The sequence below is a fragment of the Balearica regulorum genome, chromosome 27, assembly GCF_011004875.1.
Source record: "Balearica regulorum gibbericeps isolate bBalReg1 chromosome 27, bBalReg1.pri, whole genome shotgun sequence".
NCBI classification, from domain to species: domain Eukaryota; kingdom Metazoa; phylum Chordata; class Aves; order Gruiformes; family Gruidae; genus Balearica; species Balearica regulorum.
This window is the reverse complement of record NC_046210.1, coordinates 516,999-544,020: the sequence shown is the minus strand read 5'-3', so window position 1 is coordinate 544,020 and position 27,022 is coordinate 516,999. Positions and strand designations below refer to the sequence as shown.

The 27,022-nt window shown below is 44.7% G+C and overlaps 1 protein-coding gene across 15 annotated transcripts in view; it reads right to left on the bottom strand.

Annotated features, from left to right (window-relative positions):
- AAK1 (AP2 associated kinase 1) overlaps nucleotides 1-27,022 on the bottom strand; it is an 89,308-nt gene extending 62,286 nt beyond the window's left edge. For 14 of the 15 annotated variants that reach the window (XM_075736719.1, XM_075736721.1, XM_075736723.1 and 11 more), the window contains exons 1-2: nucleotides 26,808-26,976; nucleotides 26,369-26,690 (exon numbers count right to left, since the gene is read on the bottom strand). In XM_075736719.1, the coding sequence (XP_075592834.1) occupies nucleotides 26,369-26,531 (163 nt within the window). In that variant the 5' untranslated portion in view covers nucleotides 26,532-26,690; nucleotides 26,808-26,976. Of the gene's footprint in view, nucleotides 1-26,368; nucleotides 26,691-26,807 lie in introns of all 15 variants that reach the window. The other variant, XM_075736728.1, reaches the window with a different exon arrangement.

Here is a 27,022-nt window from a genome sequence, read left to right as displayed (position 1 = left end):
TCTTCAGTTAATGGAAGCAAAGTAACATTTAAACATCTCCATACAAACCACCACTTACACTGGTTCCTTGTCCTTCATTGCTCCATGAATTTCCATTACGAAGAAAGCTGAAGTATAAACAGCAACGTTGCCTTGGACAGAAATCAGAGCTACAGATCATCCACTGAATTACTAAAGGCCTAAACTTAAAAGGCTTCCCAACTTTTGAAGCACCTAAGTTACATTACAAAGCTGATTTGTGCAAGAAGCAGAAGAAACCCATCTCCCACATATGGTTTGATGTTAGCGCTTTTAAAAGGACAGAAGAACAAGAGGGGAAAAAAAAAACCAAACAAAAAACAACCACACAACAAAACACCCACAATTCATTTTGTGGTCATTGCTATTAGTAAAGTCAGGACTCCCAGGACATACTTGACTAGTTTAGGTTGAAAGCCTTTCATCTCTGTCAGCAATCCATCAAAATATATGGATTTTACATTCGTAGTCCTGGACAGAAATAGCAAGCTGATTGAGGATGGAAGTACATCAACATCAAAGTTTCACACCTGGCTCCCAGAGATCAGAATGAACCAGAACAAAGAGTTGCCTGGATCCAAGTAGCCGAGAAGTGCTGCACAATAGTAAAAAGGGAAGCACAATGACATTGTCAATGCCACAACCTAACAGCACTTTATTTGCTCTCCTCCGTTATCTGACATTACAGCATATAATTCTTTTGTTGCTTAAGGATTTCTAAAGAATCAGCTCAATAGAAAGTTATGATTTGGTGCTGCCACAGCCTTCAGAAGTCCCACTACGCCAAGAGCTGTAGTTACACACCCTAAAAAGCCAGTCGCATCCCAAAGAATTCTCATTTTTAAAGTTCCGGCCCTTTGGTGAGTCCCTATTCTTTACAAGCTGCTAGAAATGACCAGATCAACAACATATTTATCTATTTACATTTGACATGTTTGTACATAATTATTACTAATGGTTATCTGGCACTTAAATGACTTCCTCCCTATCATGCAAAATGTGACAAGCAAGACAGCCACATTTGGGTAAAATTTTGTGTTAAAATAGGTTGCATTTGACAATGCCAGTCTTGCAACAACTGGTCCTTACAAGCTGTTAACAAATCAAACACCACAGCCAAAAGGCCCACTGAAGCTTTTACTAAAACTGGGATTTATTTTTACTAAGAAAATATTGAAAAAGAGCAAATGACCAGACAATGCTGCTATGGTCGAAGTATAACCCTCTCCATTTGTTATGGCACCCATTACAGCTCATGTTCCAAAACTACCACAGAAGTTCCACATGTGAGTAACACGCCTGTCAGCAGAGCTGTTAAACAAAAATCTCTCTTAGCATGCAAAAAACCTTAGTTTTACACATCATAATTTGCCATAGGAACTAGACCAGATTTTCCAAGGAAGCCCCATTGACATTTAAGAGCAGAACGTATGGGTAGCAGCTCCAGAGAAGTTGCAAAAAGATGCAACAGAAAGAAAAAAGAAAAAGAGAGGAAAAAAGTGTCATGACTTCAATTAAAGATCTTAAAAACTATAAGCAGACTGCAAAATGGATATTCAAATTCAGAAAAATGAGACATGGCCCATACAGATGCTGCTTGCTCCTGCCAGAGAGGGTTTTAAAACCCTTGCAGTTCTGGAGGGCCTAATTTCTTCACACTGTTTAAATTCAGACACAAAAATAACCCCGACTCTCTCCCTTAAGCTGCTTCAGAGTTGAGCATCTCAGAATACAAGTAATTTTTAAGAACTCCTAAACCCACGGCAATAGCCTTATTGTTCTGCCCTAGCCACATTTGGCCGGTTTCTAGAGAACAAATCAGCACATCCCGCTGTGCTATCTTTAGCCCAAAGGATGTCTATGTTGAAAAAAGCAAGACAGCACTCTACTGATTTCCCCCCCCACCCCGCTCTTATAACCCACAGTGGAGCCGGTAAAAAAAAAAAGGGATCATAATCAGCACCACTTCCCCAGTCCCCACTTTCTTAACACATTACACTTTTAAAAATCATTGGTGAGATTAGGTTTGGACTTTTTTTTTTTAAGTTTCTGTACAATATTTCCATGGACCACAGATAAAATCTAGAGAAAGCATTAAACAAACAAACAGAAATTCTTTTTTATTACAGAGTCTCAGTCATCATCAAAACTTTTTGAGAGTCACAACATTTTTTAATTATTTTTTTTCCTTTCCAAATCAGAAAGTAAGTCATCCCTCAGAAGTCTCTCCTTCTCTCTAGGTGTTCAGTTCCCTTCTTGCAGCTCCTCTGTTCAGTTCCCTTCTTGCAGCTCCTCCCACCAGGCCTGAAGTCCAGCAGGATACTGAATCTCTGTTTACAGTACTACACTCAGCAGAAAGAAACACAAGCTGAGCAGCAAAAATAGATCAATTCAACTTGGGGGAAAAAAAAAAAGCAGATCCACTAAGTTCAAGGATCTCCTAAATCTTTGCTTTCAGCTGAAGTGGGACTGGTACCTCTTCAGACCAACTGCTAATGTCTCATTAGCAAAGTTTTGGGCAAGATTCCTTTCCTCTAGTCTGGATCCTGTGCTAATTAACAAAGTCACTCCTAGAGCAGCCTCACTATTTTGCTTACAAGCAACCAGGGCCAACTGGCAAAGAAAATTACAGTGTATGCAACAGAGAACATAGTTAAACCATCCTGAAAGCTCAAAAGGAAAGAGACATTCTGAATCTAAAAATTAAAAAAAAAAAAAAAGTTAATGCTGTCTGGTACAAGACTGCAACATACACAATAGGGACCCGACAGAAGTATGGCCCGAAGCATCTTCCAAACAGCGAGAGACAAGTGTGTCAGGTGGAGCCACATCCAAGGAAGAGGAAGGAAGCCTGCAACATTTGCAGAGTTGTCACACTACTTATACAAATCATAGAAAAACTACGTCCTCATGTCCTTCTCTCCCTTACCTTTTTACTCCTGCAAACTTCAGCCGACACCACCACACATGGAAGCTGTGCAAAATCATTTAACTTATTTTGTCTGCAAATACACCTACCAATTTGGTTACTTTATTATTAAACTCCCACTGACTGCAGATTAAAGCATGACAATTTTGCTACTAGTAAGAGCAGCATGCTTCTCTCCAGAGAAAACAAGTATTGATTTAATCAGAGTACATACAGCAATTTTTTTTTTTTTACACAGCAATCTAGAGTAAGCAACTTTGGGATCAGAGAAGCAAAATTGGATGATCCACATCCATGAGAGAGTATGTGCAAAGCTTTCTGTTCTAAACAACTAATATGTCACCTCGTCTGATTGCCTCAGTTACCATGATATTCCTTCCAAACTGCAATTTACTGACCCCAGGGTTTGACTGTACCCAGGATTTAGTCCAGAAAGGCACAACATAATCAAGAACATCTAACTTCCCTCAGGTAGTCATCCCACATTTAAATCATGAAAAATGCCACCCTAATTTGAATTTCTCTGCATTTATTACACCTTCCACTGCTAACTGGCTTCAGCACTCCCAGTTTTGCACGCAGAGAATGGGACTGTGAAACATTCAGTAAAACAGCAGGACAACGAGGGAAGCGGAAAGGGATAGAGAAAGAGCACAAAGAACAGCAGCTTCTCACCACGCTCCTCATACACAAATACCTCCAGAAATACAAGATCCATGTCCATTAGCAGGACTTACGGACCAATTTTAGGAATACCAAGAACCTACACCCGCAAATTGGCTTCTAGAGTAAGCAACAGGTGCAAAGACATGGCAGAGAAATCAGGCCACCGGCTTTCACACATTGTGCGCGTATTTACAGAAACAGGACTCGATCACATCCATGCGCCAGAGCAAACCAAAGCTACAACGGGAATCCTGCTCCTTCCAGGAGTGTTTCGGGCTGCAGGTCTTTCCAGGCCAAGGTCAGAGCTATAGGTATATCTGCTTATAGATAACTGCTGCATATCTGAATGTCTGGAAATGGCAGGGATGCCTTCAGGTACAGACTGCTAGACAGATACCCTTTTAAGTTTGTTATGCTCGAGAGAGGATTTTGGAGCTCTGGTCTATCCTTCACCTCTCAAGTCCCTCACACATTTATTACAGACTGCTCATGAACTGCACACCTTGCTAAAGAAAATGCCACTTAATTGAAACTGTCACATTGCAAAAAAAGGTTAACAGTAACACCACATCAGTGTTTTAAGGTTAGGGCTTAAGGTGTATAAGCAGGTTACTAGCTAATACACTTGAAGCATTTTGAAGCACTTGAAACCTTTTTATTGGCAACTTTGGCCAGTACTTCAGATTCAGGCTAAAAGAGCAGTTCCAGAAGGATCTGTACTCCTACAGCTACCTCAAAAGCAAGAACTTTGTTGTTAGCAGCAGACAAAATCCAGCTCATGTTTTTCAGCCAGGCATGACAGAGAAGAGGGGAAGGAGGACCCAATAGATGGCTGAAATTTTCACTTGGTAGCATCAGGCAGCCCAGAACAGCGATGCTGTTCAGCACAGCCCAGGAAGGGACCAAGCACCTGGACCGCAGCCAACACTGCCTAACAAAGATTTTCTAATGCATTTAAGAGTTTTTTTTCACCTACCACACAGCATTACACAGTAGAAGAGGGACCTGTTTGCAAAAGCTGATGGCTGTCTTCTCCTATGGGTTGCAGCAGTGAAGACAGGTGCTGCCCAGCTCCTTGCTGTCTGCCTGGTCATCACTGCATGGAACAAGCAGGTTTTGCTTAGACGAGTCACCCAGCACTTATCTGAACCGATGGTTTTTCACAGCATCATACTGATATTAACACATTTACTGTAGCTTTCAACTATCTTGCTAACAGCTGCTCTCCACTGGTTAACTTCTTCCTTGTACACTACCTATCTACAACATCACCACCTCGTCAGCCTCAAGGACTCCTTTCAGCTTCCAGAGCCTCGGACCACAACCAATTTCTCCCTCCTTATCCCAGTCCAACTCCCAACTTTGCTAAATCTGGGCAAAGTTGAAAGGAAATGGATCAAAGACAAACTGACATGCAATTATTACGAAGCACTGCCAGATGCACATTACAGGACCATTTACTTCTATTCTCAGTGAACGGCAAACAAGACAACCCTTCCAACAGCCAGAAACTGCCAGCTCTAATGCATTATGCCAGCTCCAATACAAAAGATAGACATGCCAGGATTTGTGTAACTCCAAGCCAACCAAGGTCAGCTCAAGAGCCTGCGCTGCCTCAAGTGAAGTTAGATAGCTGTGCCACACGTGGCCGGGGAGGCTGGGTCATGCACAAGGCAGAGCTTAGAAGCAAAGTAATCCAGGCACTAGGAACATCCTCACGTCTCTGCTGGTAGAGCCTTTTTTCACAGTACACGTATGGAAAGCAAAAGGCAAGAGACCAGCCCAGGCTTCAGATGCAATAAATAAATCCAGAGAGTTTGCGAACACCAGAAGAGAGAGAAGCAAGAACTAAGCCTGAGAGTCAGCTCAGAGGACAGTTCTCCCTTGCATTCATAAACAAGTGCCTGTGATTTAAAGTTCTGAAGGAAATTTAAATCTTTTCCCATACAAGCCACCAGAAGCTAAAATATCATTCTCATTCTAAGACATAAAAAGTAATTTATATGCTCATCATTAAGACATATTAACACTGTTCAACAGCTGGTGCACAGTCAGTATTGTGATCATCATCAGCTTAGAGCCAGAGGTCTCTTGGGAAACATCACTGTCTTTTGCACCTGGGCCTGCACCTACCTCTACGACAGCATAGGAAGACTTACCTTGCCACACTCTTCTGGCCTGTTGTTCTTGCTAGCTAGTTTTAGGATAAGTTGGGGGTGGGTGGGGAGGGGGGAAAGCAAGTTCCAATTATCAATAGATGCCAGAGCAGTTTTCCATGCAGGTTTGTGTCAGTGTACTGGCCAGTTTCCAGCACTAGTAGTTATATTTTCAGCCCTTCTGTAATTTCAGCAGGATGCAGAACTCTTCACAGCCAGACAAGCACTTCTAAACTAGGTAAAACCAGCAGCACAAAGCTGCACATGATCCCCCTCTCTCAGCTCCTCACAAGGTAAGAAGATAGCACTCTGCTGCATTTAAGCAATTCACGTGTATTGCAAGCCTGGAATCCTCTTCCAACCAACAAGTCACAGGCAGCCAGTAACGCCGATCTGCAAACAAGCACAAGATGCTGCTTCCAAGCAAGTTGTACTAACTAATGTTATGGTGAGGAAGTTTACAGGGCTGCTCCTTCCATCACCCAAGCTCAGTAAGTGCTGGTACAACAGACAAACTGTATGCTGAACAGCACGCACCTCACCCCGATGGACACAACTGCCCTCCAGCACAGCCTAGACCCACTTGTTGTCCTTGCTGGGGTAGGGAAGCCATCAGAAACAGCTTGTCCTGAGAACTCCCTTCCTACCACCACAATTACTCTATCTTCACACATAATCACTTACTCAGCTGTTTGAGCTGCATTTAAGTCCTGCTCCAGATCTTCACGCACACCCTATCAGATAACATTTAAACAGCAGAGAAGAAAACAAAGTATTACTGCAGGCAGGTTTTGTGCCCACCAGACAACAGGCCCCCACAGCTAGCCTGTTTTGCTCATGCTGAGCCAAAATAAAGCAAGTTCAACCGTAGTCAGTCAGTGTTTGAAACACCAACTCAACAAATCGCTTCACCCGAGTTAATCATAGTCCAGAAGAGGACTGGCTAGACTCTGCCCTGTACACACAAGTAAAGCAGGTTAGACTTCACAGGATCTGCAGGACCACAGGCCTTTTCACAAGCCATTAGTGTTCCCAAAACACACTGCATTTTCTGTTACCCTGCCATGCTGATCCACCACCCTCTGCAAGAGACAGCAGGTACACTGTATTTTCCCTAAATAGCTTTTATCCAACCACAATTAGGCAGAACACCTCCTTTTAAAATCCACGCTGAAAGTACCTCCCAGAGACATTAAGTGCTGTTTGCACAGGAGCAAACAAGACCTGTAGCATGATGATCTCCCAGCTGCATGTTTGAGCTCTGCAATAACAGCTAGAAAAACATCTCCACTGCACAGATGTGTCTTCCCTCTGCAAATATTTTCAAGTTTCGTCTTTGATCACATCTCTCTTTTCCCTCCAAGGCTATGTTGGATAACCCAAAAGCAGCTAGGTTGGAGGAGGAGGAATCACTCCTCTTTTCAGTTAAGTTAGTCAAATCATTGGGCTTAAAAGAGCCAACTGTCAAATCATCAATTCCCACTTTAAAAAAAAAAATCACTGCTTCATTTTGGATTTTCTCCATCACCTTTCTACAAACAAATTAACAATATCTGGAATTACCACAGTTCCTGATAAACGTTCTGGGTGCCACTAAAAACTTCATTCTTCACGGGTGAAATTCTCCTCGGAGCTGGACAAACAATGCATGTGGTTTTCCACTGAACTGTTTCCAGCTTTCTGTGTTTTAGCTCTATCTCATCCACCTCCAAGCTCTGCATGAAAGGCAGCCCACCGTACTTTAGTACTGAAGCTGAGGGACAGCCAAGTGCTTTTCAGATGTCCTCAACAACTGCCCTAGGAATATTTAGCCTCCAGGGACAGCCAGCAAGGCATTTTAAGCTCCGGTCATGCTATCAGGCACTTAAAATTAAGTGCTTTGCTGAACCAGGCACAAAGCCACTCCTCATTTGCACAATCCGAATACTTACTGATTCTTATCCATCAAGAATTATGTCATATTTTGCCTTATCTCACAAGCCAGAAGAACTTCCTTAGCATTTACTTTCCTAAGTACAAGGGGCAGGCTCACTCAATTCCCTCCTCCCTCCCCAAAGTCAGGATGCTGTGATCCAGTTACAGGAAAATCATATCAACTCCCTTACACAGGATGTTTGCAGCTCACCATTCCCAAAGCTTTACTAAAACATAGTTCCCATCACTTATTTTTCCCATGGGCATAGCCACAACCAGCTGACACACAGACATTGCACATTACCCATCACTGGACATCATCACTTGGCAACACCAGGAGCATTTTCTCTCTGCTACTGTACTGAGAAAGCCATCCTGCACCACTGACACCTCTCTCTAGCTGGCATAACATGCAGTCATTTAACACAAAGTTTTTCCCTAGTTGTATATACACAATGGTCATTCTTGATCATAAAGCACCAAGATATTGGGGCATCTTTTCCAGAGACAGAGATGGCTTCAGCAAACCTCAACTTTGGAATCACTTACCCTTCACCGCAAAGAAAAAAGGCCAAGGAAAACACTTTGGGCAGAGTTAAGCAATACAATCATCTGCAATTATTTTAGACAACAGCCAAGTTCAGCTAATGTTAGCATCAAGCTCTGCAAGCACATCAGGGAAAAGCACTGGCACATTCGAGTGCTTCTCTCCTACAGCTTTGAGTGCCAGTTTTCAACAAAGGTGAAAGAATAGCCCAGTCTCGCTTCTCCCCACCTATAAACCAAGGGTGAAGTGACTCATCTGTAGGAGAGGGGAAAGAACCACCAAGGTACCCTGGGATTCTCTCCTCAGACCACACTGGGGCTGCTGAGCTGCAGAGACATTCAGAAAAACTTCCCATTACTGCTAGAAAGTGTTATTGTGCATCACAACATGAGTCTCGCTGTCAAGAGGAGACTCGCCCAGTAGCTCCTATAAAAAGCACCACACTTGGTCCCAAGAACACGGTGATAACAGGAAGGAAAGCAGAGGGCAACAGTCCCTTACTGATCATGTCTCATGTGATGATCTTGTGTTACCCTCCATACACACACAAATATTTGCCGGTTAATTCTTATATGAGCTTTTTATTTTAATTATAGTTCTGCTAGTCAACTTGATGGGCATTAGGATTATAGTGCTATTTTTGTCAGTATTAATCTGCACTAATATATTCTTTCTGCTATCTTTTATTCCACTCTTCCATTGCCCAGCAGGAGGGCATTACTGCAGCATACCTGCTAAAAAACATACAATTTCAAATCCCATTTCTCCCCTTTTGATGGAACTTCTCCACCACTTCTGACCTCTGTTTCCAGAGCAGGACATTTCACCCCAAAATAAGTTTTCTGATCCAATATTACCCCCTTTTTATTACCAAATGCATCACAAACTGTATTGTGTTCTGCTTTGATGCATAACAAGGAATTGGAACGGTCAGGATCGCTGTATGTTGTTTTCTGCTTTATGAAGCACCTACAACACCCTAAGAGTTAGACAGAGATGTCAGCATTAACACCTTTAAAGAAAAAATACAACTCCTCCCTCAAGATTAGTTTTTAAAGTGGTTTGAGGTTTAATTAAGAAGCCACAATAACAAGGCAGACTTTGCATTAAGGCTGTAACATCCAAGATCACAGCTACATCAAAGAAAGTAAAGACGACACTAGTACAATCTATGATTTACCAAGTTCAACCTGGAACATTACCTCCACTCCTACGTCCTTGAGATGGAGATTGTCAGGACACACGCAATTTACAAGTAAATCCTCTGTTCTCTAAGTCATGGTCCTAAAAAGGACGCTACTAGGGTATGAAAACCTGTGATTAACAAAAAAGGCAAAAAATTAAGAACCTGACCAAAGAATGCATGGGTCAGCGTGACAACATACTACTCTCAGCAGCAGTATGAGCCAAAGGTCCTGCTTACACAGCTCACACCCTTGAGCTCTGCTTTGCAGACATGAGCTCTGCAGGCAGTCTCCCGAAAGCAAATTTGTGCTGGAAGGGCACCTTCAGGTATCCAACTGGGGAAGGTCCAGAAAAGACCCCTCAAACCACAGCATCTCATAGTAAGAGAGATTAGCAAGTCATCCTAACAGCGTGGGACTGAAGGTTAACCCAGAAACCCCTCCCATTACATTTTGGGTATGGCACAACATACTACCAACAGGAAGAAACATTTTTATAGGTTTCTCAGTACTGCCAGGTATCACAAAGGGCCCTGACTGTTGCCAAGGATCCAGTCTTAAAAGTACACATTAGATCTGTTACTCACAAGCTTGCTTCAGTCTGGTGAAAGATTAATTGCTGATACAGTCAAACAGCATTTCCTACACCCTCTGCTTTTTTAGAAGGCAGTAGGAGGTAGTCTGCTACTATAAAGCCTGCAGGCAAAGGGACACTTCAGTATTCCCCGAGCAGAGACACCAGACTCACTGCAGTTAAATAGATAACTGCAGGATCACTAGCATGGCCTCCAGTGTTTTCTTCCTCTTTCATGGTCATTTCCACCTAAGCAGCATCCAAAGAGGTGAGCGCTTTGGGCTTTCAAGCTTCTCTCTCTCTCTCCGGTGGTTTTATAGCTTTATGACTAACACACAAAATCTACATTAAAAAAAACCAGGCTTTTATTCTTGCCCAGTGGAGTCAAAAGGCAGGTAGGTTGACGATGACAAGGTTAATGGATAGAAGGAGGCTTCCTCCAGCCCCAGTTCACCCTCTCCAAGTTGCAATAGGATGCTGGTAAGCAACACAGGACTATCCCACTGAAAAACCATGGCCCTGCATCACCATGTCACTGTCTGGCATGGCATTTCACCTGACTAGGCCTCGCGCTTATAGGCAGGACTGACAATGCCCATAGTCACTCCTGACACGTCTGTCTAACCTGTTTCTTTAACAACTCTACTTATACATTCTTTACACACTCCTGAGCAGTTCATTTCTGGGTGTTGTTACCCTCATCATCAGAAGTCTCGCCAAACTCTCCGTTGACTTGATTTCAACCCCAGATTCTTAGCCCACACACCGCAGACATCAACAAGTGTGTTGGGTTTGCATGGCAAGGTTTTGGTAGTGGGTGGGGGCTACAGGGGTGGCTTCTGTGAGAAGCTGCCAGAAGCTTCCCCTGTGTCTGACAGAGCCAATGCCAGCCGGCTCCAAGACGGACCCGCCGCTGGCCAAGGCCAAGCCAATCAGCGCCTCTGGGATAACATATTTAAGAAAGAGAAAACCAGTTAGAGAGAGCTTTTGCAGCCGGAGAGAGGAGTGAGAAGATGTAAGAAACTCTGCAGACACCCAGGTCAGTGCAGAAGGAGGGGCAGGAGGTGCTCCAGGCGCCGGAGCAGAGATCCCCCTGCAGCCCGTGGTGAAGACCATGGTGAAGCAGGCTGTCCCCCTGCAGCCCATGGAGGAAGGATGAGGGGGTGTAGAGATTCCACCTGCAGCCCGTGGAGGACCCCACACTGGAGCAGGTGGAGGCACCCGAAGGAGGCTGTGGCCCCGTGGGAAGCCCATGCTGGAGCAAGCTCCTGGCAGGACCTGTGGATCTGTGGAGAGAGGAGCCCACGCCGGAGCAGGTTTGCTGGCAGGACTTGTGACCCCGTGGGGGACCCACGCTGGAGCAGTTTGCTCCTGAAGGTCTGCACCCCGTAGGAGAGACCCACGCTGGAGCAGTTGGTGAAGGACTGTCTCCCGTGAGAGGGACTCCATGCTGGAGCAGGGGAGCGATGAGAGGAGTCCTCCCCCTGAGGAGGAAGAAGCGGCAGAAACACCGCGTGATGAACTGAAGCCAGGAGTGAAGTTGAGCCCGGGAAGATGGGAGGGGTGGGGGCAGGTGTTTTAAGATTGGATTTTATTTCTCATTCCTCTACTCTGTTTTGCCTAGTAATAAATAAGATAAATTCCCTAAGTTCAGTCTGTTTTGCTCGTGACAATAATTAGTGAGTGATCTCTCCCTGTCCTTATCTCGACCCACAAGCTTTTCGTTGCACTTTTTCTCCCCTGTCTAGCGAAGGAGGGCAGTGATAGAGCGGCTCTGGTGGGCACCTGGCCCTCAGCCAGGGTCAACCCACCTCAACAACCTACTGCCAGTCTTCTCTCCACAACCTCCTGCCTAGCTGGAGGTACGCTATCCAGAGTGTCTTTTCCAGATTACCTAGCACAAAAAGATTTTAAGACTTGAACCAGCAGTGGTTGTACTCATGTTCTCCTTTGTGTTTGTGTTTTTCTGATTTAGTACAACATGTTGGAGTGTCGTTCATCATGACACTTGGGAGTTTGGGATTTAATTAATGCCTATGACTCACCTTCCCACCCAATTCCATAATCCCTTGGTTACATTAGGGTATTTACACATTATTTTATATCCATATAAGTGAAGATTATTCACCCTCAAGTTGCACACACAGAAAACATATAGCCTATCCTAGAGGCCCAGACTTCCATCACATCTCAGGAGTACACGGACATAACTGGTGTTTGCTTCCCACAATCCAGGCTACAAAACTAGGATTTTCTTTACTTAGGCTAAGCTGCGTCAACAGCTTGCAAACTCAAGCACAAAGTAGTGACAAGATGTGCTCAGCCACCAGCTGAAACAGAAACGGCTCATACACAGAAACCCACAGCTATATAAATGCAACTCGAATGACTTTCTGAAGGCAGTAATGAGAACAGAGATGTAAAATGCAGGACACATTGCATAGACAACAGAACAAGCAGTAGTCTCTGCAGAACCAGGAAAGCCTGAATATGGATCTCCTGGTCTTACTACACCCAAGTTACTCTAGCTCCAAGCAACACGCATCTTTGTGTTATAAACCAAAGAGTCTGGTTCTGAACAAGAACAAAACAAAACCCCTTATCCTCTGCCAACAGCCTCTCCAGCTGAGAACAGCAGATAATAACACTAAACTAAACAGGTCTACTCTCAGCTGAGATTTTCTACCTCAAAGGAAATAACAAGCTTTACTTAGTTGGTTTTTTGTTTCATTTTGTTTTAAGTCACTTGACTTACGCTAAAGCATTACAGTGCCAAGTTTAAGGGACTAGTTCAATCTACAAGGCCTGCCCCAGCATCTCCTAGAGCAGTGTTTGGAGCAAGCTATTAAGATAAACTCTACATATCAGCAATAGAAGCCACTGGTCTGTGCAGGGTGGAAAGTAGGGTCTCTGCACAGTACTGCAGGGGTTCTCCTTCAGCTCAAGGGCTCTAAAACATGAAGCTACAAGTCCTTATAGTCCACACAGGGCTAAGAGCAATGAGGCTACATAAAACAAAGTACCACACTTCCTTTTCATGTCCAGGAGCAGCCCCTGGGAAGCTCCCCATGCTCATTTCCAAGAGGTAAGATCCAGCTCTCAATGTCTTACCTCACCAAATTCACCTGTACAAGGAGTTAAACATCATTAAAACAAAAATCAGTGTAGATTCTGGTTGGTTTACTAAGCTTTCAGTTGTGGGTTAGTTTGTCCCTTTGAGCTGCTTCAATTGCCCCTAACAGCACTTTAAGAGGCTTCATACTGGAGTGGAGATAGAACTCTGCTGGAAAACTTATCAAATCAGATCTTGAAACATCAACTGCCAATTAAATAGTCTGAATATGTAAGAGTTATCTTGAGGGCAAGAAAAAAAAGCAAACCACTAACTCCAACTGAAAGAGCTTTGTCTCTGTAAATAGCAATGGTCACCCTCAAATTTCATCCATGTTCTGACCACTTTATGTGGCTGTAGGAGCAAATCAGTGCTTCAGAACTGGGGGGGAAAGTAGAGAGCACCTAGATAAAGTATAAAGGACACCTGGTATTTTAAGACAGGAAACCTGAAACAGGCACAAATATCAGGAGAATCAGCTGAAACCTGCATCTCCCCAGATGAGATACTAAGCCAGTGGTAAATCAGCTAAGCAGGTATATTTGCAACAAGGTTAGGAATTTAATAGTGACCACGCTCAAAATAAGACTGTAACGGTGACACAACTGAGAAAAAAAAAAGCGCAAGAATGCTCTGAGTTCAACTGAATTTACAGGAAATGCAACTTCTTGTTTTATAAATATTTCTAGTGTCACTTTAACTACGTAAACTGTACAAGGAACACAGACACAGGTCGTGTGTGTCCAGCTATCCAAGGATAGCATCCTCCTGGCATAGGACAGACTCTTGAAGAAAATTCAAGCTTTGCTGGGCAGCAGCCCCATAAAATCAGCAACCCACTTTCCCTCCTTGCAGAACAAGCACACGCACAATTCGCTTCCTCCAAGCAAAGGCTGAAGCTTCACAGGTTTGGTCCTACTGCCAGAGGAAAGCAAGGTAGATTCTGAGTTCACCTGGTTCACGTTCATATCAACACCAGTTCTGAGCAGAGCAGGTCAAACTCACGTTCAAATCCTCTTGTTTCACACAGACAGCCTATGGCAGAGAGAATTGCACATGCAGCCCTACACTCAGAGGTGTCAAGGTTTAGGCATGAGGCTCTGCACTCTTCCACCAATGACAAACATTTTAAACAGCAAGAAATTCTCCACACAGCTCACATTTGAGCTGGAAAGAATCTGGTCTCCACAAAGTAAACTTACACATATGAGCAACACAGTTTGCATGTTCTGTTGGCTTAAAAGAAGAGGAGCCTCCGTTGCTGGCCAGCAACAATCTGTTAGGCAGCTTCACGCTGAGCAAGTTTGCTGGGCACAGAAAGCCCAGCATCTGCGTCAGCTTTGTGCCGGATACAAAATGCAACTGCTGCACAACTGATTTAGTGGGAGCAGGGAAAGGGGGGAAAAAAAACCCCAAACACAACAAAAAACCCCAGCTACAAAGATATCTCCATAGTCACGTGCATCCATCAGACAACACACACCATCAAGACTGCAAAAAAGCCCAAGGTGCACAGGCAAAGCCCCGCTTTTTAGAAACTCCTCTCGCTACCAACTCAAGAAAACAGTAGCTCTCACAGCTTCAGCTGTAGCACTGCTTAAGCTCTAGTCTTTAAATACCACCAGACAAACCGTCATAGAGCATCTAGCATATCGAACAGAGCAAAGGATTCATCCTCAGGTAAAACAAAGGCTCAAGTTCACGTAGAGCTCGTGAGTCAGATTCTCAGCAAGAATAAAGCAGGGACATAGTTAGCCCTACACAGATTTACTATAGCTGAGAATCCTAATGTGATTATCCAATATTACTAACATCATTATAGGGCCCTCCCTTAGTGTCACTGCTGCAATATCTAGGCCATGACAAGACAGATTTAGATTTACAGGCTCCACCTTCTTCTAGGTGCTTTTTTAAATAGGCAGGACATCATAGTTAACATTAGTGTGGCAGTCATGGCCATGAGTGCCTAAATTGTGCAAAATAATACAACCAGAAATGTCATCAAACACAGAACAGAAGCACGGCCTTTACCTCTCCTAATTTTAGGAGAGCAAGACCAGTTGGCTCAGGATTGTTGCAGTATTTTTGGGTGAGCATTTAGTTTATTAGCTATGACATTCACAACCGCAAGATATTTATATAGTCACACTGTCGCCGCATTGATGACATGGAAAAAGCTTAACTGCCTCTTCCTCACTTCCTTGGCTTTTATTTTGATAGGTCTGATTTAAAGCTGTTTAGTTTCATTTCTTTCCATTTTTCAGGACCCTGTCTCATTACAGATCTTTTAAGAGCCACTCCTCTCCCCTAGATGATATCCCTTCAACTCCCAGCCTGTTCCATGGAGAAAGTCAAAAAAGGAAGCTGTAAATCACAAGGTAGCAGAGAAAGAAGGGGAGAAAAAAGGGGCAGGGGAAGGAAAGGAAATTAATCACTGCCATGGGACAGCATATTAGAAGCCTAAAATAATCAGTGGGCAAGATTCATCCTGTGCATTAACTCCACATTCCCTTTTCAAAATCTCTAGTCCAAGGGCAGCAATAGCAATACCCATCCTCCAAGAGCACCGTCAGAACACAGCCTGGACACCTTAATTCAGGAGTATTAAAGTCTCACGGTATTTGTGACAGCAATTTCATAACAAATAGCAACTCACTAAAGGCTGTGGAACTGCACTGGCCTTCACAGCAGGAAGCACGCTTTAGATGTTCACGTGGGTAGATTTGCTAGGCACGTGCTCCGCTTTACAGTCTTGTACATCCACTCGATTCTTCCCTGACAGGCAGACTTGGAAACCCAAAGCTGATGGAGCAGTGTGTTATTACTATGCAGCAAGATACACTGCCTCCAAGTAGATTACTTGGCAAAGCAGACTCAGTCCCTCTCTATTGTGAGAATTTTAGTCCTTGAAGTACCACTGTAAGACCGGGGTGGGGGGGTGGAATTAATGGGTCATGAATAACTCACAGCTTAAATAAAAAATTTTAAAAAATCATTTGTTTAGTTATCAGTCAGTCCTCTAAAAAGCACATTTCAGCTGCTATTATTCCAAGCAGCTGCTAAGAGCATCTGAGATCTCCTTCATCTCCAAGTGAAATTATCAATGGCATAAACATGCTGCGGAGCATGACTGGTTTTGAGTGAACATGACTGGAACTGCAAAGCCAGCAAGAAGCTACAGCAACTGCATGCAGCTGAAAAGCTTCACTGGAAAGACAAGGAAGCAGTGAATCACATCGACAGGAGAGGAGAGAAAAGAAACCAAATCTAGTTGAGCTGAGAGCAGGTTGTAGCTAGAGGTGGGGAGGAAGGAGAAAGCAAGACAAAGCTGGCCAGGACTTGGACTGGTTTTTAACTGGACTTGCTTGCAAGGACCAGCCAGAGCAGCCTTACTGGAGCCCTTAAGTGCTATGGTAACATCAAACTCTGGGAAGCAATTATGCAGGGATCCAAAGAGAGCTCATGGCAACAGACAAGTTAGACATTTAGGAATTTTGATTACTATGGTAGCACCCAGACATCCCTACTGAGTAAAGCAGCATGAAAAACACAAGAGAAACCCTAATACATACATTCTTGGAAAAGCTCAGGCTTACAGCTAACACGATACTGTAAGAGCTTCGCAACAGCATATGGAGGTTTGTGTCAAAGAAGTTTCTTCTGCTTAAACCCAGGAATTTCAACCTTTTCAGGTCTCCCATATACTCTTGAGCCACAGAAGTGCCATCTCACTGAGTAATAGGAAAACACAACTTAAGGACTACGTATTATTCCTCTAGAAGAAGATATGCTAATTGAACCCTGAAGACAGCAATGAACTTTTCAACTCCTCAGTACATGCCAAGCATGGAGAAAGGTATCTACCATCCCACCAGGCAGCTCTTGGGGAATTCAAACCACTAGATACAGCCAGCAGCACACAGTATCCATCATTCAGCACAGGGAAAAATAAAAATTGAAGAAACATCAGCCCTGCATGAAACCAGGCTTTGAGGTTTTCCCCCCATATACACAGGTGAGGAAGGACAGAGATATGAACAGGCATATGCCTGTCTGTTCATTTGTCACATGTCCAGAAAGAGGAATGGGTTGCAGGGGTCCAGAGCCTGCAGTCTTGTGACTGTTACTCGCAAGCCTCATAATTATTAGGGATTTAATTCATCAGCTCAAACGAACTTACGTAACTGCTTGAGAATCCTAACTTAACATATAATATAGCAATATATGCATTTCTAGCCTGCTCCATAGCAGAAAAAGCTTCAAAGGTACAACGCAAGTGCTGCTTCTGTTGTTAAGTTTAAAACAAAAGCAAAAGGTAGAAAACCACCATCTGTCCCACTCCAAAAATAGCATCATTTTTATTTAAAAAAAAATCCAATACTTGTTTAATCCTGTCACATGTTCTGTTGAACACTGTGAGCAAGGTTGAGTTTGTGTGTTTCCTGTGGTCTCAAAAGATACTGTGTGTTAATAATCACATCATGATCAGCTCTAAGATCACAGCTGCTTGCACCTAGTGATGCATCTTTCTGAATACGTCTCCTAAGGTGGCAGCACACAAGCTTATTTTGGTACCAAAAGCAAATGTTGAGCCTCAGCAGGCACAGCCAAGGGTAGCCAGGCATCTTCGAGGAGCACGGACAGTCTTTGTTCCGCATTTGCATTATGTGACACAGGGCCCTAGTCCACGATAAAAGTTCCTCGATACTATGGTGACATGAATATTAATGACACAGTAGTTAAAAACACCAGACAAGGAGTTACATTTGCATTTAATACAAGGCTTCGTCACTGCTTTCCTACATAGCCCTTATCAAATCACTACATCTTCATGGGCTTCAGTTTCCCAGTTGTAAAATAATTTGAGACACCTTTCTTCCACCATCTGTACATCTACTTTGCAGAGACGGGAAGAGGAATAAACACGCACAGAACCACAAGTTGTATGACACTTAGTACACAGGGTCTGTGTTCACTGAAGTGTGGAGACAGCACAACAGTTCAAACTACAACCGGTAATCATGTACAGAAACAGAAGGGTAAGCTCATTTCACATATCTGTAAGTACATCTGCTAACTCAAAAGCAACAGATAAAGGCCAAAAGAATTCCAGCAGAAGTTTTCTTGCCAGAAACATGCACTCAAGGCATCCCAGGACCGAGTCTGACCCAAGTCTGTACTGCCCTTTCCCTTTCTCTCTGCCACACTGTCCCTCCTGCATCCTTTGCCACCCCACAATCCACACATCGGTCTCTGCAATGCATTTTTGTATTTCCTTACAAACATAGCCAATAAAAAAAAACCAACCCTGAACACTAGAACCAGCAGGATCTCACAAGCTGACAACCAGGGCTGGCATCTTGTGTCATCTTACACTCACTGACTTGTAAAAGGGCTGTAATTAATATGCTGCCACCACAGAGCTTAAGTCCGAACATACCTTTGCAAGCAGTGCTTGCCAAAAATTCCCAGGGAATATTCAGCCCACATCAGCTAGCATCCACATCACCTGCTCCCCAACACAGTTACAAGCATCCTGCTGAAGCCACCTGCACTGCAGAGGGGAACTAAGGCACAGAGATGTCAGATGAGTTTAGCAGGTACCTCTCAAGTGTTTAAGTTGCCTAATGGGACATTTGCACAATTCTAGCCAAAGCAACAGGGATCCTACAAAGGGAGAACCTTTCCATCCCAGCCCCTGAGCCATCCTTGCTTATCTCCTGCCCTTACTCCAACTCTCTCCCCAAAGATGATACTGCCTCTTCCCTCCAGCCAACATCTCCTGCCTGTTTGTGCTGAATCCCAGAGGGCTGGTTATTCATCTACTGCCTGCACACCATGCGTATGACTGCCTAATGAGAGGTGCTACAATATCCAACTAAAAAAGAAAAGCAGGTGTGTCGGCACACAAGTATAGGCATACACATATGTGCTTTAACGGGTCCTTTTCCTAACTTAAAAGCATGTTTTCTTTAAGAACTTCACCATATCTTTCATGCCACCAATCATTTGCATATCCTCTGGTATTAGATACTTCTTGCCAAAGGTCATGAAGAGAGTTACTAGCTCAGAGCCCAAGGATCGACAGTATCCACAAATATCTTCATGAGAACACACTGCAGTCATAAGGCAAGGATTTCCTATCGATCCAGCTCAGTCCTCCGAAGCAGCAGCTAAACACTGGCGAGAAGGTCTTTATTTCTGAAGCACTTCACAAGTCAAAAGCAATTAATCCTTCAGAGGCTCATGACAGGTAACTAAAGTATCACTGCCTTAGCAGGCAGGTCACACAGAGAAGGCACATAAAGCAATAGGTCCGCGCTTCTGTGCTCCTCTCACGTCAGCACTGATTATTTGTGTTCATTTTAAGTATTTTAAAACACTTTGAAAGTCTGAATTTGATATCGCTCCCGCAACATCTGAATAGCTTCCACGCACAATCCAGGATAGCAGTAAAGTCACAAAAAAAGGTATACCACATCAAACCAAGGGCTCATCCTCCTTTGAAGAGAAACCGATGTTCAGGGAAAGCCCGCACGAACCAGGCCACACTGTGCTTCTCATGGAGCATTCTGCACTTCTTTAAGAGACAAGCTCCCAGTCTATTTTACTGCTGCCATTAGACTTGTGCAGCAAAAGCACGTGTCAACCTTGCAAGCATCATTTAGCTTACAGAAGTAACGGAGATACAAGCTAAGATTTCATCTGAATAACAGCTGTGCAATTAGATAGCTTCAGGAGACCACGTACTTTACTCTCACACCCTTGAGAACAGCATGCCAGATTGCTCTTTTTTTAAGTTCACACAGGCACATTTTGGGGTCACCTCCCTATTACAGCCCTACGAACACCAAATAGGAAGTAAACCCAGCACGTTCCCAACAGCGAATCAATGAAGATCAGATCTACCTGACCTCATCACAGCACCAGCTAGCTTCCAGCTCCACTGTGGGGTGGATGTAAATGCACACAACGTCTCTGCTTGGGGAACTCAGCTGCTGATGGCTTTTTTTATTTTTAATCTATGAGATCATCCGCCACCAGTACGTAATTTGTTTCTGCAAAATCATGAAGCAAACCAGATGCTATGAGCATCTTGTTCCAAAAAAGTCTTTAATCCAATCCTGTGACACACGGCCCGGGGTCCTGATGGGTTCTGCCACAGAGCAAGCGTAAATTTATGCCCACATCACGTGTGCCAAGAGCATGCCCATTTAAAACACACAGAGGCAGCATTTGAGAGAAAACACAGACTGCAATTAAAGCACTCAATCTGGAAGGCCAGAGATCAATTCCTGACTTGGCCACACATACTCTGCATTGCTTCACCTTCATATCTCAGTATATTATTTCCCAACAGCCCTGAAAGGACTGGAAGGACATTTTCATAGACTGTGACAGGGCTCAGATACTCTGGCAACAGCGTAGTGAGAGCTCCTCACGTTAGAGGAGCTGCAGCAGCTCTCCTACTGCATCATACGGTAGGCAGCTAACAATAACCTTCATTTCATTTAGTGGCAATTCCTGGACCTCCCACAAAAGGAGAAAAGGAAAGTTTCCATCATGATAAAAAGCCACAAATGAGAGAGAATTACCTTGCAACTGCGTTTCACTTAAGCCTTTCCAAATCTTTTCCTTGTGCTTGTAGATCACTGTCAGTATTGTTCCTACAGTCAAAAAAGTACAGCAGCCAGTATCTGATTTAAGGAGGTATGTTTCCAATATGATACCACCACAAGGACATCCTGCGCTTCCCCCCACTCACAAAAGGCAGCATCCTTTCTTGGAAAAATTATTCAGCTACCTTTTTGTTATCAAAGGAGAACTTCTCTGTAAACCGAGTTTGATTATGGCATGTTTCTCCTCAGAGACTTTCTGTCTCCTTCCACATGTGAAACATGAGTAAACACTTGCTTAGTACAAATGAAGGCAAATTGGCTGTGACTTTCCAGAAGAGCTACAGCAAGTCCTGCAGCTGGCAAGCTGTTGTTCCAACAGGTACAGCCTTAGTCTGTCCAAATCACTATTTTCACTGAAAAAAGAAGTCCCCTTCAAAGGAAGCAGCTTCCAGCCTCAATGCAAGTGTGCACCTGGCCAGTTCTGCCCCCTTATTAGCCATGATTAATGCAGGTGGGTGAGCTTGGAAAGCAGCAAGTGCTAAACCCAAAGTGGATTCCAGCTTGTCTTCAGCACATTTATAACTTACCACCTGCTCTCTTCAACTGCTGACAAGCTCCTGTACAAAGGGGAGAAGGCCCACGACAATAAAAACATTATGGCAGTACATCTTCTCCTTAGATCCAAAATGTCACTGCTGGTGTCGCAACCAGAGGTTAGTAATCTGTTCATATATAACTACTAGAACACTTCTGCAGGACCTGAGTTGGATAGTTAAACCCTGTATTTTCCCCAGCCAGAATCCCAAAACTAAGCTTTCTTATACTAAGTAATTGACAACTTCGTTAGCCTGTCCCAGGACTGCTTGAATTAGAAACTATTTTGTTTTAACATGGAAGGCTCTTTCCTGGGAAGATGACTGCAAAAAACTCATCCTCCCATGACTACGCAGGGCTAACTCTGCCATTAAACATGCTTTTAGCTAATATAGCTGTTACGTAAGAAACCAGCCACCCCCACATACAATCCCAGACCCATTCTCTGACACGTTGCATAAAACTTACTCATGAGGATAGATAATGCAAGTCTCCGGGCCATACAACCTCTTACGCAGTTAAATCCACTAACACCTTCCTTTCCTTCCTGATGACATCTAGGGACATGGTACACATGCTGCCCCAGCAAAATCTGTGCTGCTAAAAGCACCAAAGCGCTTGGGGTAACTCGACATTTACCAAATAACTCACTTGGGATTCTTCACTGGTTTGCCTGGCTTGTACACTCATAAAAACAGACTCCTAAAACACAGAGCAGCCAATATCCTACCTAGCAGTGCAGAGGGCAGTGTACACGCTCTACCTCACAGGGTACGCAGGAAAAGCAATGGGGAAAAAAAAAAAAAAAAAGGTAAACATCACATATCCCATTCCAAGAGGGGAAATAGTTTAATTCCTAATCCAAATGTCACTGGTCAGCTGATTAGCAGCTGGCACTTGGCAGAAGCTAGAAGGCAATAACTGACAAAATACACTGCAGCGTGATGCCTTGAACCCAACCACACTAGAACTGGGTTGAGGATCATGCAAATTTGCAAGATTTAGCGCAGAATGTGTTTATTTTAAAGTGAAGTTATTTCAGAAGATGCTCTCGTGTAATTTGAGTAATTTCGTGTTATGGTGCTGCATGCTCCAGGGAAAGGAAGCTCTGGGGGTAAGCCAGGCAGGGGTCAGCAGAACTCCTCTGCAATTAGCCCAACCACACATTTAGGCAGTTCAGGGGGCCACGTTCCCCCACTGGGCACAGGTTGTGCATTCACAGCCTTACCAAGCTCTTCATATGCACATTGGCCTGCACATCTGCTAGAGAAAATCATGATGAAACCTCACAATGGCTGTTTTTTCAAAATGGAGTAAAAAATTACAGCTGGCAAATTTAAGCTGATTTTGCATTGGTTTATAATGTCTACCATTAAGTGGTACACATTCATTAGCTTGCAGCAGACATGTATCTGAAAAAAATTCAGTGATCTGACAATTATTAAACCTGAAACCCCTAGCTTACACATTTTAAGGGGAAAAGATTACAAGTAGCACCTTCAGAAAAAACACTACTAATTGAGAGAGTGACTTTTCACAGACCTCAACAAACACAGACCATATCTTTTGCTAGAAGTAGACCAAGACAAACAAAATCCTAGCTCAAACACACATCCATCAATGCTTACATACCTTGGATGAATTCAGCACTCTCTTACAATCTTGCAGGCACACAGAAAATAACACAAAATACAGCCCTCTGAAAAGCTGACACTGGGGCAATCCCCACCTTGTTTGTTTTAGCTCAGAAGAGTACAGGTGACTTGTGCTACTCTGCCACACCTGCACATCCCACAAACTCCTTAGCAAATTTCTGATTTCTGGCAACATCCTTCTAAATGTTTCTGCTGCTCTGGTCCTCATCACAGAGTAGTCATCGTGGGTTTTGGGGGTTTGGTTCCCCCCCCCCCAGGAAGAAACAAAAAGCAGCATCCAATTTGATCATACTGTTTTGGTTTCTTTTCATAAACAAAACAGTAAGACAGTAGTCTGACTCACCCACACACTCAAATGCCTCCTGGGCATTCACCTCAGCTCCCTGAAACTCCAGTCACCTTGAAGGCAGTAACAACCCCCTCAGCCCATGCTGGAACACTACGCTGATGCTGCCGACTTTAACCCTGGCCTTGCAGAACTCTAAGGCCAGCAGTGCTGACCTCCCACAGCAGTTAATCCTCATGCAAACTTTGAGGGGAATTTTTCAAGAGATTATTTGTGCTATTATATGGATTAGAGCAAGACGACAACAAAGACTCAACTAAGAATCACCTATTGCAATGCACCATTTGTAAAAAAAAAAACCACCAACAAAAAAAACCCCAAAACTGATTCACCCATACCACAGACAAACAACCATTTGAGTTCCTTCTATATTATTCCCATCTACTTCCTTCCAAAAGGAAGGAACGTTCCTCCCTGCCCAAGAAAGCGAGTATCCAAATACAACTATTTTTAAGAGGGTGGAGGGTGTACCTAACCCCAGTAGATATTTTGGGGAATCTACGCAAGAGACTGAGAACACATGCAGACATCTGCTATCTGGCACACTTCACAGGGCCTGCATTAAGGAGCCTCAGCCTGGGCCAGGGAGCAGTCATCTTCAGCAGAGTTGCTCAGCAGAATTGAGGATGACCAGTCACAGCTTTGACAAATAGAGAGGTAAATCCCAACACTTTAATTTCAAAAGTTCTGGTTCAACCAGTTCCTCAGGCTTGCAACTCAAGTCTCCCCGACACCATCCATGATCATTTGACAGACTCTTTCTTTTAAGCCACTTTTACATCTCATTTCTTTTCTAGGCTTCACATGCTGCACCAAAACACAGGCCTCTCCTCTCCCTTCTAAAGCAACGGGGATGAGAGATGTTTCTTTCCCAGACAGGATACTCCTCCTCCCACAAAGTGCTTCCCAGGGGAATTTTCCTTTTAGCAGAAATAGCCAGGACTTCACAAGTTGCCTTTTCAACACTGCTGAACCACCAAAATTCACTGCAGATACAAAAAAGTTTTCCAGACAAGGATTCAAACATCAGTAGCGTGGGACCAGGTTGCCGAGAGCTCACTAGGTCTCCAGCTGAGTCAGTGAAAAATTGCTGTTTACCAGCACTTGGGGAGCAACATGCAGCTACACCAAAAGGCCAGAAGCATCCAAAGCTGCAGTGCTTCTGACCCACATTGACTCCCCAGATGACCTACCTTTTCTACAAGGGAAACACCATTTTCACCCCTCTGTTCCCATCAAAAGGTGACAACCTGCAAACCTACATGTCCTCTTGCTCTCGTCCCCTTGGAGACTTCACCCACCATGCAGAGGTATTTCGGATTGCCCACACTGGGAGTTTAACCGCAAGGAAAATACTTGCGTAGCACATTTCACCAGAAGAACTTCCTTTGCCTTGTAGCATGGGCAGGAAAAGAACATAGCACCTATTTTACAGGCCTGCTGCACCCCGCTTGGCCTGTGTGCACAGATCTAAGAGCTGTAGCCAACCCTAGACCATGTTCCATCCCAAAAACCAGCCAAGAACCCAGAAGTCAGAGGGAAAAGGGCCTCACAAGCAGGAGTTCCTCCAGGACAGCGAGGTACAGAGGGTGGGCACTTCTCCCGCACTGTCTGTGCTACCACCTCACACCTTTGGTGGCTGTAGCTTAGGCTGGAGAGAGCCTAGTGACACACAGACTTGCTTCCTGGTGCTGTCAGCACCGGAGCAGAACCTGCCAACAGATTATTCATCAGCAAAAAAAGCCTCTCTTTTCCCCTATTACCAGGATGAGGCCTGTCTGCATTAAAAAAGGACTGTGACAGCTTCTCAGGTTTAGCTCATATAGTTCCTAAGCTCCTAAGGCCAAAAAGGCCTTGGAAATATCAGCCAAGGCAAACCCATATTGCAAATTTCAAGTTGGGGAAAAAAAATAAAAATAAAATCACTATAGTTACTAGCTGAAGAACTGTTTTCAGTGCTCAGCATGCAGCAGAACATATCAGAAACCATGTCTGGAAGATGGTCACAGATCTATTTTCTTGTGCACTGTGGTGACTTTTTACAAACCTGAATGCACACAGCGTACACAGAGTCCCTTTTCCATTTTAGGGTTCTTTCTGTAAAAGCCAACACAGGTCCTCCCACTCAGCTCTCATGCAGCAGCTGCCCTCTCCTTCGCAATTACAAGATCAAAACAAAACCCTGTTTTGACTGAAATTGCAAAGGATGCTGCGGAGAAGACGGACCAGGGCTAAGGAGGCCAACATCTCTCTGAAGGTCGAGGCTAAGGTTACTGGCCAAAGCCATTCATAAGGTCCCTTATAGCCCAAACAAATGAAATGTAAAATGATAGTTAAAGCAGCAGTGCTGGTTACAATTAAAAAAAATGCCACCAGCAGCTTGCTGCACTGCAAGGACTGCACACGTAAAGAGTTTTATAACCCCTACTGTTCATTCTTAGTTCTTTAATTGTTGCATTTTGAAAACAAATGCAATTGGAATTACTGCTTCCCCTGCAAAAACCCCAAAAAGAAATCCCTCATCCCAGATCATAGCTAGCTCTACTCAGTCCACCTATGCGCATCTACAAGGAATTTACTCCCATGTTTTATTCCTCTCTACTTAAGGTAGGAAAGGAAGCAACCAGCTGAAGAAAGTTAGAGTGAAGACCACCACTTCCGTTATTTACAGCACCTTGTTGTGCATCAAAACATTTGACAATTTTGGGTTTGGTTGGTTTTGGCTTTTTTTAAACTCCCAGTTTAGGGAAGGTGGGAAACAATTAACTTCTGAAATCCCCTCAATTTCTAAAGCATTTAAAGAAAACCCCAAGCCCAAACCAAATCCAGCACACCCACACTGGGTTTACATATGGGAAGACCAGAAATGTCAGCTTGCAGATGCCACTGGATTGCGAGTCTGTCAAGGACAATGAAATATTAGGGGAGCTGGGGATAAAGGGGGAGGCGGAGTGCACAGGAAAGGCCAAAGCCTCCCTTCCCAGCTTTGTGAGGGAAAGGGGGAGGGAAAAGAAGCAAAGGCAGAGCGCTCTTCAAAAGGCACTGGGGTCTTACCTTCCGCCAGCACCTCGTCCACCGTCACCTGGTACCGGCCGATGCTGAACACCCTGCCGATGTACCCGCTGCCCGGGCCGCCGCTGCCGCCACCGCCGCCACTGGTGCCCGATCCAGGGCCAGAGCCACCCTGCTCCCGACGCGAGTCGAAAAACTTCTTCATTTCTCAGGAGGCAGCAGCTGCCTGATTACGGGGGCGATGCTATTTTTAAGGTCCCAAGCCCCCTCCTTGTACCTCTTGCAGCCCGGCGAGGGGGACCCGGGGCCGCTCGCCTTGCGGGGCCAAGCAGAGCAGGCGCGCTGTTCTCCGGAGGATTCACACCTGCAAAACCACAGGGGGGGATAACGGGAGGGGAAAGGCAGTTATCCCCACAGCACGGCCTGGGCCACCGCAGTCCCCTCAGGACAGCCCGGACTGACACGGCCCCCCGCCCGGTACCTCTCTGCGGGCGGGGGGTTCCTCCATGCACCCCGCAGCGGCGCCCAGGGGCCGGCCTGCCGCAGCCCCACCGGCTGCCCGCGGCGGGTCACGGCGGGGGCCGCCTGCCGGCAGGGCCCGGGGCCCGCATCGCTGCCTGGCGGAGCTCCCGGCGGCCACCGAGCCCGTCAGGGACCGACCCCGCCGCCGCCGCCCCCCACCGGCCCCATCCGACC